The sequence below is a fragment of the Gambusia affinis genome, linkage group LG08 (genome assembly GCF_019740435.1).
Source record: "Gambusia affinis linkage group LG08, SWU_Gaff_1.0, whole genome shotgun sequence".
Classification (NCBI taxonomy): domain Eukaryota; kingdom Metazoa; phylum Chordata; class Actinopteri; order Cyprinodontiformes; family Poeciliidae; genus Gambusia; species Gambusia affinis.
Genome location: NC_057875.1, coordinates 26385387 through 26400183, shown reverse-complemented (window position 1 = coordinate 26400183; position 14797 = coordinate 26385387). Strand labels below are relative to the sequence as shown.

General features: G+C 41.4%; 1 protein-coding gene across 4 annotated transcripts in view; it reads left to right on the top strand.

Moving 5' to 3' along the window:
* LOC122835273 (copine-8-like) overlaps positions 1-14797 on the top strand; it is a 98053-nt gene continuing 83256 nt past the window's right edge. For all 4 annotated transcript variants that reach the window (XM_044124192.1, XM_044124191.1, XM_044124193.1 and 1 more), the window contains exons 1-2: positions 1-42; positions 4138-4314. In XM_044124192.1, coding sequence (XP_043980127.1) covers positions 4232-4314 — 83 coding nt within the window. In that variant the 5' untranslated portion in view covers positions 1-42; positions 4138-4231. The remainder of the gene's footprint in view (positions 43-4137; positions 4315-14797) is intronic.

Below are 14797 nucleotides of genomic sequence, written 5' to 3'. Positions count from 1 at the left end.
CTTTAGTTCTGTCAGGTCGCTTGTCTTGTGAGGCAGAGAACGGTAAGCCGGATATATCCTATGGGTTGTAATATGAATGAATATTTTAAATTAGAAAAAGTTGAGGAAAGTTCTGAAAGGTGTGGTTTTAGAAAGTATGTATGTTGGCGTAAAACAAAAGAGTTTATACCTTCTTAGCTTTAGCTAGTGCTAATGCTAAAGTTAAACATGCTAACTAGCTAAAGTTTTCAACTGACGTAAGCTGTGGTTGTCAACGACAATAGGTTTACATGTCAACTTGTTAAAATAGATTTTATCAAGCTTAGTGCTTCGGTAATATTATATTAGTTTACCACAAACCATGGATAAATAAACCAGGGAAGCAAAATTGTCTCCATTGCTTAATTTAGGCAAGTACCGGTATATGTTCAAAATTGGTTGAAATTTAACTACCGTCTTTCATCTACTAAATTTTAATCATTTACACTCAAAAAACTGATTTAAATGCACCAAAATAAAATAAGCAAAATATTACGCCGCTTTTACATTCCAACAGTGTGTTTTATCAGTATACTTTTTAAAGATTTGGTATCTACATTTGAGTAAAGTCCTGCAGGTTGAGCACTGGTTAATGGAGGACAAATGACATGCGCGTGTTTATCTCAGCGAGGTTCTGACTTCAAGACGGAAACTGATGAGGCAACAATTATAGGAACAGCTGGAGCAGCTCTGTGCCCTGCTCATTTGAGATCTGTTTTGTGGAGCAAAGTCACGAATACCCTAGCAATATATGGAAGGAACAGAAAAATTGTCACGCAGATAATTGAAGAAAGTGCTTTTTAAGCTGTGCTTTCTTGGAACAGAAACAAGAATTATTTGACATAGCTGTAGAGGAAGTGATGAAACGCCTCCCCAGAAATGTAGCTCGTTTGTCAAATCGCTACACCCCGAAGGAGTCTGACTTTGCAGTCTCTAAGTCGTCTTGCTACTTTAATTTTGCAACTAGCCACATCCAACACCTCTGAATCGCTCCCTGAGATGCTGTAGACCGCTGATACGGCATTTGTTCTTAAGACAGAAGCACTCAGCAGTAATTTTCTCATTTTGGCTCGTTAGCCATGTTGATTTCCCAAACAGCCTGATGGTCTACTTTAGTTAATAAAATAAAGCGTTTTATATTTCATTCAAAGTCCTCAGGTGCTGAATCTTACGTGAAGACTAAATGTCAACTGAACAAATAAACACCTGCTGAGGACGAAAAAGGCGATTTAAAGTGTCAAGAACTTGAGCTTTCACGCATGTCACTGGTGCACTTCCCAGTTACTCCAAACTTTTCAACTCAGTCTCATTATTATTTCAATGAACAAGTGTTCAGAACAGCTCAGCAGTTCAGTTTTGGCAGGTACCGTTAGCGTCTCTCCCTGTATTGACTACAACTTAGAGTCACATAGAAAACCTTAAATCAATCCTGCTGCCAGCGTTCCCTCAATCGAAGGTGAAGACGACCTCGTTTTAATCTCGACAGCGGTGAGATCAGGAGAGACTCGGGTTTCTATGAGAGCCTTGGAATGACTTTTTGAAGAGTCTTGAAGAGAAACAGAACTGATGGCTTCCAAGAAAGATACAGAAAAACAGGAACAAATGTGAAATTGAATCGCTCCGAGGACATTTGTGTTACTATGCACTTAAGAACAGAGGGATTTAAAGAGAGATAAAAAAAAAAGACCAAAACAGATATGTCTACAAGGAAAACACCAGGAAGTATGTTGATTGCACAGATGGAATAGAAAATAAACAAGGAATTATGCTTCTGCACTGTAAAGCAAAACATTCTGTTTAACAAAAGATTTTAATTCTCATCAACTTGTTTGTACTCACGGAAAACAAATGACAAGTGACATGTGAAAATGTTAGTATTTGACCTCAAGCACAAGCACGCTTGGGTCATGTGGCAAGACAATTATCCAAAGCACACCAGAGGGTTCTGCTCTGAAAGTGTAAAGACCAAAAGAAAATTTTAAAATTGTCTAGTCAAAGTATGGATGACCTTATGACCACAGTTCATGTTCAACCCCCCCCCACCCACCCATAAGTCTCCAATTGATACTGATGGAGACTTCTGGTGACATAAAAGCAGAAATAAGATACACTAGTGTTACCGAAATATTAGTTTTACTTGAGAAAAATTGCTCCTTTTTTTTCCCATCTTTACCTCAGTATGAGCTGCAACATGTGCTGGGCGTGTAACCCCTGATTTGAAAAATTAAGCAGGTGCTCAACCTGCTGAGACAACTGTCTGTCTGGATCCTCTTAACTAATCCAAGATGACAACCATACTCCTATAATTAGCTCTCAGGTTCATGCTGGGCTGGTTAATTGAGTTTGCTTTGCTCAGGCGGCTTTGGTCTTTTGGCCACAGTTTGACTGTTTCTACCGGCCAATCATTTGTCTTTTTTTTTTTCCTTTTCCTTTTTCTTTTTATTAGATAAGCAGCTCCATGTTTTTTTTTGTTTTTGTTTTTTGTTTTTGTTTTTTTTTAGAAGAATGCAAGAGGAAACTACAGGGGACGTGGATCCTCGTGTGGTGTTTTCAAATCCTTAATTACTTTTGCTTTATTAGCGCAGTAATTTTCACTTCCAGAAAATCTAGGAGTGTAATCCCTTTCAAAGTTTTCTGGTTTGTTAAAGTGATTCTATTAACAGAGTTGGTTTCAACTTTACTCTGTAACCAAATCTTTTGACTAACTTTTCCTTTATTTCTAAAGCTTTTGGGACATAGTGTTTATTTGGGACATAGTGACATTTTATAGCACAATCAAGTGTCTATGCTGGCTTCAGTTGTTAAAAATTCCTTCATATAGCAAGTGCCACTTAAATGAAATTTGATTTCATAATTTAACGCTTTGAAATTGGGTCTCTGTCTCTTTAAAACCTACTGCTCTTTCTGAAACTCCGACTTCAGGAATTCGTCACAACATTGCATATTTTTTAAAACTGTCACCATGCTGTGACACTACAATATGAGACAGATAATCTATGAAAAAATCAATCTCCTCAACTTCCACCCTTAATTCCACTTGAAGAAATACCCCATTTCAGAATCAACCAATCAGAGCCGGGAGGAGGGTCTTAGAGCTGTCAATCTATGCTGCTAATTTTACTCATGGCGGAGAACTAGCCTTAGCATTTGTAGCAGGCTATGTAGCATGGCAGAAACCAAGGGGAGGGTGAGAACATGAGTGTGATTGACAGCATTAAGTCCCTCCTCCTGGCTCTTGATTGGTTGTTTTAGAAATGGTGGTGTATTTCTGCAGTTTGCACTGGGAGCACTGGAAGACAGCCGAAGAACAGAAGTTTTCCTTTTTTTCAGATTATATATCTTACACTGTCATTACATAATGGTGGTAAATGTAAAAAAGAGTTACATGCTGCAGCATTTAACCTTCCTAAAGTGAACTTTTCACCCCTGCTGTCTGGCGTGTCCACTGACCCCACATAAGCTTTCAGACGTGGTTTTTTAAATTATTTTTTTTATGAGTGTGTGTTTGTCCGTGATTTTGGGAACTGACAGTCTAACGGGACTTCCTTGCGGTCCTACCATATCTACCGCTCCTCTTCAGTGTTGCGCTATGACCTGCACGGTTAAATAATTGAAACATAAATAATTAGTTTTATAACAACATCATAAAAAAAAAATCATTGAACAACTGCCATGTTTGCTGTATAGTTGAAATTGTGTTGGGACATTTCTCTTGACAATCAGTCACACGTGAGTCTGACCGGCTCCGTGCACCGGCACCAGCCTTTAGTCCGGCTCTGATAGATGGATACGGGGAATTTCTTCCGTCTCTGGTCTCGCTCTCGTGCTCGTGTATGTGTGTCAGCACGTGGGTCCTCCCGCCCCCTTCCTCTCCATCCTCTCTCCTCCGGAGCTCGGAGGCGCACAAAGACGCGCTGCAGCACCGCGTGTGTGTGTGTGTGTGTGTGTGTGTTTTTCTCTCCCCCCCCCCCTCTCGCTCTCTCTCCGGTGTTTTATTTCCGCGCTTCCAGAAGAAAACAGCGGTCTCGTTTAGGCTTAGTTACAACATTTTTATATATATATATTTTTTATCAAAGTAATTAAACAGAACAAAAAGATTCTTCTCTTTGTCCCCTCCAGCCCCTCTGCCCCCCCCCCCACTCCCCACTCCTCTCATGCCGCCGCTACGGCTCCGGAGAAGGGGCGACTTGTGACGGACCGAGCGGGCTTCTCCATGAACATGGCGCGCATCGGGGACGCGGACCCCTTCACCGCCGCGATACCTGCCACCAAAGTTGAGCTGACTGTCTCCTGCAGGTGAGTGCCAAGCCATGCGTGGAGTGTTGGAGGAACTCCCTGTGCGAGTAAACGCATCACTACAGGAACGTCTTCATGTCTGTCTAGCTGCGGAAGAAAGAGGTTTGTGGCTTATGGAGGCAAATGGATGTAAATTAGCATTTGTCGGAAGATTTGCGTCGGTCTAAATCAGCCGCTGGATGTGAGGAAAGAGGTTTTGAGCGTGCAGATATTCTCGCTGTGTTGCTGACAGCAGGATCGAGACTTGAAGAGATTGCATGGAAACACATCAGTCCGAGTGTGTGTTTGTTTCAGCGAGGTGTTGACGATGCACAAAACACGCAGCTGCTGCATAAAGGAGTTTTGTTTCTAAATTGTTTAGTCGACAGGATCGTTTTTTTTTGTTTGTTTTGTTTTATTTGTTTTTTTACCCCCCCCTGCCGAGCAAATAAATTGATAACTGTTGGAAAACGAAGAGAGAGGAAAAGCAAGAGTAATTATCAATTTCTTGGAAAATTGTAAATAATAAAAATCTGAGATTATTTTTAAAACCTTGCAGTTCGAACCAAAGAGCCAAAAAAAAAAATAAATAAAAAAAAAAAAAAATAGAAGAGTCTATTCAGATTCTGGTCATTGCAAACACTTCCTGTCCAGTTTGGGTCTGAGATGTGGAGGTGTGATGAAGAACTGTTCTGATTCCTGTGAGATCCAAACAGAAAACTCATGTATGGAACTGGCAAATAACAATACAGTCAGCCTTGGAGCTAAAGCTGGGTAATGAATCACATTTATTTATTATTCAGGGTTTTATAGCTCATGAAAGCAGCATAATTACATAAAATATGTTATGATTAGAGCTGGACAATGTTTAGTTCATCAGTTCAATGGAAACATATTTCATTTATCTCAAAGCGAAACTTTATGTTGTTGCAACTCATTATTCAAGATTCGTCACTAGGTGTTGTAGATGGTGATGGGAGGAAGTATTACCTGTAGCAGTCCGTAGCACAGTGATCTGTAGAAGCCTCTGTTTTTCTATGACAGTCTCATGAAGAAACTCAGGATTATCTATAATTTTCTTCCCAACAACAGACCTCTACAGGGTTTAGTAGCTGATCTGAGTGAGAAACAGCAGTGAATTTTGAATTGAATTTGATGGGAAAGGAAGAAAACCAGAACATGGCGCTCTGCTGCGATCAGACCATCGCTGTGATTTGTCCCAAAATTGCGTGTCTTCTCAGCACAACTAAATAACATTTTGGCGGAGCAGCTCTGGATTCCAAGACAGACTTGGATCAAAGTCTGGGTTGTGTCTGCCGCTGTACTGGAAGCAGCACAAAGATGCAACAGTTGCAGCATTTTGCTGCTGAACCTTCATGCGCTCAAACACAGCTGTTCGGGCAGTGTTGTAGTCTGTTAAACATTAGATTTCGTGATATATTTGCACGCATTTCCCTCGGATTTTGCAGACCGACTGACGCCGGAGCTCACAGAGACCGGTTGGGGGAATCACCATGACGGGAAGAAATGAAAGAAGAAAAAAATCCCAGGAGAATCGCGATTGATCTGTCATGAAAATTTTATCCAACTCCATGTTTCCTTTAAGAGTTTGACCTACAATTAAAAGCATGTGTTGTGCTTCTGTAATTGTCTTATTCTAAACACAACATGTCAGGAAAAAAAAATCTGCATTATGTTACAATTTACTGAATCAATTTCAGCCTCATTATGGCGAAGGCTGGAAGCAGGGAACATTTGTTGCCATTTTATTGGCTGAACTGAGCGACTGACGGATATGTTCTTAAATATATGTTTCTTTCACACAATCTTAAAAAAAAACAAAACAACCTGTAATCCTGTTGGGTCTGGATTTCTGTGTGGTTTGATCACCATCGTTTAGGTATAAGTTTTGGCTTTTTTTTTTTTAAACAAACATCGAACCCCTTCGCCCCCCACACAAATATTAACTGCAAGCCAGGTGTGAGATGTTTGCTGATCAAACCTAAAAAGATTTTAAAGTAAATCTTATTTCTAGCGACATTAAATCTGTGAATCATCACTTGAGGTAACGTCTCTGGGGAAAAAAAAACCCCAAACTAATCCTGAAAACGTCTGAGCAGAAAAATGTCAGCCTGGTAACGATCTTAATGGTTTGAGAGAGCCAGTGTGGACACTGCTTCCTGAAACGGAGCTGGCACCATCTGGGTGGTTTTTTCTTTGTTTTTGTTTTTTAAGGCATAGTAGAAAAACTGTTTATCTGAGCTGTGACTCATCTCAGTTTTCTAAAAAACGCTGCTTTTATTCATGCGAGTGTAATGCATAAGCCCGGGCTTCCACGTCCTCCTGACAGCTAATAGGACGGATCTGACGGAAAATGGACAAAGAGCAGCCGAGCCGTTTTAATGGATGCAAAGGCATTTGGAGTCACACAGTCATTAGGCGATGTATTGTTGTTATGAGGAGACACATAGCAGCTCGAGCTCTTGGGAATTAAACCGGAGAAAGAGATTGTGGGTAGAAATCTAGCAAACTCCAGGTTTCTCTGGTCCAACACACCTGGAAGAAATGATTCAATAACCTTCTTACAGTCAGGTTCTATAAGCAGGGGCTGTCAAAGTGCGGCCCGAGGGCCATATGTGGTACTTGGACTTGTTTTTTTTTTTTTTCTTTTTGTTGCGGCCCCTAGCGGTTTGTAACATCAAGATTGATACAATCGTCCAGTGCAGGTGGTTGAGGAAGATGGAGAATTTTCCTAATCAGAGGGAAAATTATTACCGACAGGATTTTCCTACAATGGAAAATGTAAAGTGTGACACAAAATCTTTGTCTTTTTACAACTCAGCTTTTATAATAAGTTTATTTTTAAAATGGCTCTCTGTCTATAGAACACCTCTTACTAAGCTTTGACAGTAGTTTCTTTGCATTCCTACTTTAAAGGTTCCAGATTTTTAACAGGACATTGGAAAGCGTGGAAAGCGACTGTGCAGTTAGCAGCCGCTGAGCTCTGAACAACAGAATCAGTTTCAGTCACGATGAATGATGTGAGCTGGTCCTGAATGCGGTTAGAAACGCTATGAATCATTTAACTTGACACGGCTGTGAAACACCATTCAATCTCCACTTGTTTTTTTTTTAATTATTATTATTCATCCTCTCAGTCCTCTTTCAGTTGACATGTTTACTGTAGATGCCAACGCTCTCCTCTACACACCTGCATAAGTTAAGCTGCTTGACAGACACGTCGTCTGCGTAGCTTTTTTTTTTGTTTTTTTTTTTTACAGTGAGGAAAGAAGCATTTTTAGCTTCTCGAGTTGTCACCTAACAACCGCACTAATAATTCTTAGCCGTCCCAGCTTGTGGGCGGTGTGATTCTCCCACTCTGACATCTTTGTAAACCGCTAAGGCGTTCGGTCTAGATAGATGCCATCCTCCTTCACTCAATTAATCAAGAGTCCCTCGTCTCAGGGCTCGTTGCTAGTCGAAACCAGCAGAGCTAACGGTCTGATTTAACTCCAACCTGTTTCTACACAAACACGTGGCCATTTGACCCACGAGCACCTTTCAGTTCTGGTCCCACACACGCAAAGCTGCTTCATACATCCTGGCTGGATAATAAACAGCAACCTTGGCAGGCATTTAGCGCCGCAGGATCAAAAGACCCTTGCAAACCGTGGGGTCTGGAAGGCCGTATAGGGTGGTGGGGGGGCCCAGAGGGCGGATGTTTGTGCAGAGAGACGTAAGTGCTTCTAGCGGTGTGACTGTCTACTGATCTGAGTGGTGCACAGCGTAGAGATAGCCGTGACCTTTGGACAACAAGAGGTAGGAAGTGTATTCTTTCTGAGAATTGACGCGTTCCGATGTGGCTACATTGAAGCTGGTCTCTGACCTGCTGGGAGGTTGGTCGATGTGTCACAGCCAATCCTGCGCTTTCCCAAAGGAAGACACAAAAAAAAGGAGCTGAAAAGATTTCATTCATGGGAAAAAGCGAGGCTCTCGATTTACTGGTCGTTCTACGTTCCCACCCTCATCTATGGTCATAAGCTTTGGGTCGTGACAGAAAGAACGAGATCGCGGATACAAGCGGCCGAAATGGGCTTTCTCCGTAGGGTGTCTGGGCTCTCCCTTAGAGATAGGGTGAGAAGCTCAGTCATCCGGGAGGGACTCAGAGTAGAGTTGCTGCTCCTTCACTTCAAGAGGAGCCAGTTAAGGGGTATCTGGTCAGGATGCCTCCTGGACGCCTCCCTAGTGAGGTGTTCTGGGCACATCTTACCGGGAGGAGACCCCGGGGAAAACCCAGGGCACCCTCGAGGGACTATGTCTCTCGGCTGGCGTGGGAACACCTTGGGATTCCCCCGGAGGAGCTGGAACAAATGGCTGGGGAGAGGGAAGTCTGGGCCTCCCTTCTGAAGCTGCTACCCCTGTGACCCGAGCCCGGATAAGTGGAAGAAGATGGATGGACGGATGGATGGATGGATGGATGGATGGATGGATGGATGGATGGATGGATGGATGGATGGATGGATGGATGGATGGATGGATGGGAAAAAGGGAATTTGAACTATGTGGGTATGTTTGCAGTTTAGTTTTACATTGTGATAGGATAAAGCCAGGGTAATTAGGATCGAAAGGCAATTTTTATTAAAGATTTCTATGTTGGAGAAACGTAGTTCAAAAGAGAAAACACAGTCCAAATTAGACCCGTCCCTCTTACAAACGTGTTTGGGTGTCATAATGCACTTAATGTGTTTCCTATTCACACAATATAGGCAAATGTTTATACTTATGACTGGCCTGAGTACTGCCGTCCTGTGCTATTCTGCTTGATTAAAATCTACACTTTGGGTTTGCTCCCATTCGCTTGATTCTCAATTGAGCCAATCAGCAAACAGAGGGAGAGGTTGTGAACGATGACATGGATTTTCTTTGCTGTTGTAGAATTGTAGTCCGCCTGTCGTTTTAGCAAAGGCAGTGAAGGAACGAAGCCGTTCAGTCCATGTTGGCCACGCATCCAAATATTGAATTGACATTAACATCCACCATGACTGGATGGATTCTAACCTCATCACAGTGGAGGATGTTTGTTTACAACGCAGACAATTTCCGGTTAGCTTCAACGTCGAACTTCGAACTGGTGCATTACGCATTACAGACAAACGATTGGGTAAAATGTAAAATCTCCAGTAAGCAATGTTTCTCGATAGAGTCCAGACCTTCTGGATGAAGCAAAGCTTTGAACAAGGAGGTAGTTTTACCAGGCTAGATGGGTTGGAGTCACATGACTACAGGCTGTGAACATAGAACATTGTCTTAAAGGATGTGAGTAAGGTCTACCTATGGATTGGTAGTTGGCTTATCTTTGAAATAACTTCAGCTCATTGTTTCTTGTCGTATTGTTGCTTCCTTTGATACTTGCCTTAATTGTAAAGCAGGACAAAACAGTGTAGATGTCTTTACATTTGCAGTTTGTAGTAGAATTGCTAATTTTTTTTTTTAAATCTCTGTTTTTATAGTTACTGTTGAATCTATAAAAATAAAATAATTGATTTCCCAAAGCTGCTGGCTTTGAGAAATCAAACTGATTGTTTTTGTGTTTTTTATAGAATCAACTCGACCACCAGAAACACTCTAATTTGCCAAACCGTTTCAGACTGAAACATAAAGAAACTAACAAGAAAAACAAGGTCTTCCAAGTCCTTGAACCCAGTAATAACTTTTATGCACACAAATAAATTGCTAGCACAGAGCTGGAGTAGAGCAATAGCAACAAAGTCTTCAGATCTGATCAGCCCCAGTTGGGAATTGTGAACCACTTCAAGGCTCAGCAGAAGTCACTCTAAGTGGTTACATTAATGAGTTTTTTTTTTTTTTTTGAAGCAGTCATTTGGTGTAATTAATGCACCACCCTGCTGCTGGAGCTTCCCCTGGCTACCCCAGAGAGCCGCGGCGGCTCCATTACGTTACTGACCGCCTCGCCCCGTGTGCCTCTCCGCTCCCCCGGCTTTCATCTTTTGTATAGCCACTTACCTGCATCTCTCTGATTGCAGCGCGGGGATTTGAAGGCATCACGATGATTAGAGTCCTGTGTTTGATGCTCTTCCGCTGAAGAAAGCAGGGAATTTAATGCAGATTTATGCAGAACTTTTACGATACAAAAGATGTACAGAAATCTCTTAGACTTGCAAAATGCAAACTGTCTACATTGGAGTTGAAATACATTCAATGTTGTTTTATTTTGGTTAATGGATTCCATATGGTATTATGGTATCTTTATTCCTAAAGTGCATTTCCACTTGTTGGGCTTTTCTTAAAACAGAGTTCTTTTTCTGGGTTTGCTGCTCTGTAGCATACTGGTGTGTATTTTTTGTTTGTCGTAAGTCGTCCTAACGTTTCCGCGTTACTATATTTGATCAGTGGTTTCTTTTTTACATTTTTATCTTTCTGGCTCCATGCATTCAAAGCCAAGCATAGCTGCTTCTGTATTTTTTATTTTTTTAAATTTTTTTCCAAAGAGTACATGAATGCATCATGCCCTGACGGACTGGAAGTCCCCCCCCCTCCGTCTCCTCGCCTAGGTATTTAAAGCTGCAGTTGCTGTTTTTAGGTGGCCGTGTTGTAACTGGTGGGACTTAAAATGTAATTCTGGTGTTGAGGAAGGACCGCTGCCGTAAATGTTTGATGAAGTATGAGGCACTCTGCTCGCACCGCCCCGACGTTTTCCCAGGCTGCCCGTGGAGGAAAGGGCTTTTTAAAGTGTGACTCGTCTCTGTCAGGGCCAGGTGGAAGCCCTCGGGTGCAAGTGAATCATAGGGAGGTTACCACAGAAGTGTGTGCTGCCTCCACTCCCCCACCCACCCACACACACACACACACACACACACACACACACACACACTGTTTTTCCCCTTTCCCTCTTGATATCTTGTTCCCTTCACCCTACCATACTGAGCCAACTGGGTACAGTATTCCCAGGGTTATAATAGTTTTTGGTTTTTATTTTGTTGTGACTTTTTCTTTGTCTAATTCAGTTAAATTTAATTAGTTTTTATGGTGTGTTTGCTGATTCTCGTTTGTTATTATTGAATCGTGATACACTGGTGGAGTCGTTGTCAGTCAGTTGCTATGGCTGCGGCTCTGGGTATAGCATAGCCGACGCAGAGAGCGAGAAAAAAGAAGATACAAAGGTTTTTGAGTTGTTCAACTGTTTTCCTGCGTTATGTTTTCTTTGCTGTGGTGCACTGCACTAAGTTAATAATACCTACATCTCCAGGTCTTATTGTAGCAAAATTGTTCTGAGTTTGGCTACGGATGGCAAGTAAAAGAATCGTCTTTTTGCTCTAGGACGTTTTTGCACATGGTTGAAATTTCCAGATGTAAACAATAAGATGCAGTGTGTCTGTACATCGATTGGATAATGAATACTCAACAAAAGATATCGTTTTCAAAAAATGTTTTTGGATTATTGTTGAACAACCCGCCGACTCTGGCGTTCTCTGCCAACTTTTGCAGTCGCCATTTTGTGCCACTCGGAGGAGTGTGGAGTGTTGTAATTTGTGAACGGTAAACCACTGGTGTGCTTCAATTTGAAAGGCCGATACATTCATAATCTCAAAAACGAAGGATATTATATCTGCAATTTCAGTATGTTTTAGTTTTTTAAATGCACGATACAGTTCCAGTTAGTTTTCATTTATTTCAGTTAACAAAAATATTTTCTCAACTTTAGTTTTTCTTTTTTTCTTTTTTTAGTTAACTATAATAACCTTGAGTATTCTACTGTCTCAGGCGTTTATCCCTTTTGCCTGTTGCCGACGTCTCCCACTTATCCTACACAATCTCCTGGACTGTCCACCAGCGATACAAAAAACAAAACAAAACGGAACCTCCATATTATTGTCATGTATTTAAGGTCTGAAAGCTGGAGAAGGGCCAGTGGGCGTTGTCTGACAGGGAAGCAACAGAGCGTGGCATTTCACCATCTGGGCCACACAGGGATCAGCACAACACGAGTGCCTGATCTAGATACATCACTACCCATCAACGGTTTGAGAAAGCTCGCCGCTTGTTACACAGGACAGGACGAGCGACGCAGAGCTCGCCCCGCAGCTCTCTCTATTTCTCGCGCTCTCTCTATCCCCCTTCTCCTGCTACATCTTTGTGGGTTTCGCTTGCAGTAGAGCACAATATGGACGTAGTCAAGCTGTTGTGATTGCTGTCTTTAGGATTACAAAGAACCGTCCTTCAGAAACTCTACAGTGGCGTGACGAAGTATGTTCCCCAGCAAAGATTTTTTTCTGTTTTCGCTTTTTAGTCCTTCGTAGATGCTTCTGATAAGCAAACAAATTTTATATTTGTCAAAGATGCAAAGGATTCTGATGACTAAAGTTTGGGCGTGTAACTTTCCCCGCGGCCATTCCGAAACCTTTGATTTTGTCGTCCACAGAAAATGTTCCACAAAGTCAGGATGTTTTCCCATCAGTCCTTAAGTACGTTACATCAGGAGCGGCTTTCATCTTGTAACTCCCCCTCAGATGTTTTTCTACCCCGTCTCTTTCTTATTGCTGACTCATGAAGTGAGTCGAGGCCTGCTGGTAATTCTGTTAGTACAAACACAGTTAAACACCAAAGCGTTCAAACCCCTGGCAGATTTAGGTTTAAGATACTCTTTATTTTACTAATATGTCTCTTCTGACTTGAAAGTGGTTTTAATTTATCTGTTTGCTGTAATTTTAATTGAGTTAATTGCAATTAATGACATTTTAATCAAAAGCCCTATGTGGACGAAATATGCCTAATTTTCAATTCAGAATCTATTTTGTTGCTAAATTATTGAATGAATCTAGATATTACAATTATTTTTTATCTATCATTTAGGTTATTCAGCTTTCACGTGTTAAAGGAAACGTCTGTGCTGCTACAACATGTTTAGCATTGAGATGCTATTTAAGGCTAGGATAGCTTTGCTAATAGGCTAACTCCTTTTCAGTCAGATTCTCAAACCTTTGGCTTTCTAACAAGAAAAGCATTACAATTTATAAATCAGAGCATTAAATACAAAATAAAGCATTAAAAATATCCATTTAAAAATGTGAAAGAAAACCCACAGCAATATGCAATAAACGCATCAGAAACTTGCTGAATTGGAAACTTTTTTTTATCAAAGTAATGTCAAGATAACCTGCAGGACCAGGTTGTCAGGTTGGGAACCAGGGCAGCAGTGATGCCAACCAGGGCAGGATGGCAGGAAAAAAAATGTCAGAAAGATGACCGGCGGTCCCACAGGAGTTAATGTTTCCCACAATGAGGGAACTGCTTCAACATTTCAGCCGTTTCTCACACAGGCCTTCACAAACGTCATGCTGGAGATGGCCCATATGGAAGAATTTACAAAACACTGTTTGGACACAGCTGGAGAAGCGTAGATGAGATTGACCTGTAAGGAGCTGATAATCTTAAGAGTGCGCAGGTTTAGAACTTACGTAAAAGATAATTAAAACAATCTAACATTTTAAGATATGACCTGCTGAAAATTCCTGATACTCTTCCATACCACTAATGCAAAACCCTTTTTATATTTGCAGACCAGAACTTTGCATGTCTCTAATGGTATTTGATATGATTTATCTTTAGTGATAGAGGTGTTTTTCTTGTTTGCTTGTTTTTTACTTATAAAAAGGTACCAGTCTGAAACTTTAAATGTGCACGTTTGCGCACAAGAGACATCCGCAAACAAGAGCAATGGATGACAAAACCTTTCCTCTCGGCCAACTGGAGGCTCATTTGTGTTTCAAAAAAACTAACTGAGGGGGGCTGGAAAAGACTATTGTTGAGTTCAAGTTGTCCTAAGAGGAGTTAGCTTAAATGATTGGGTCTTAAAGGGACAGTATTACGTAAAATCGACTTATTTGAGCTTTACCTCATGTTATAATATAATTCCCTCACCTGAAACATACCTGGAGTGTTGCCTTGATTTTATCACGAATGTTTGACAAATCCTTTAATCTCCATGGCAACCATGCAGCTGTGCAAAATGCCTGGCTGGACCTAGCTTCACTTTCTAGACGCAGCTCCTCCTTGGTGCTGCAGTTCCCAAGCTTCCCCTGCGACTCCGCCACTCAGCTCCTTCAGACTAGCCAGCAGCAATTAGCAGCAAACACCTGGAGCTGCACATCTGCTGAGCTCATTGTGGGAGCTACTGCTCAGTGAAACACTGGTAAAAACATTAAAGGAGTAATAGAGGAGCCATGTTGTGATGATGTTCTGAAGGCAGAGCTTCAGAAAGAGCAGGAGCTTTTAAAGAGGCTCGATTTCAAGATGTTAAATTACGATGGCAAATTTCTTTTAAATTGATACATATTGCATTTTTTTAACAACTAAAGTGCATAACGTTACTTGATTGTGTTGTAAAATGACAAAGCATAACACTCCCCCTTTAGTACTTTGACATACAGAGGAGTTCACAAAGGACTCAAAGAGAGCAAAGTGCCCAGGAACTACGGCTGCAAAA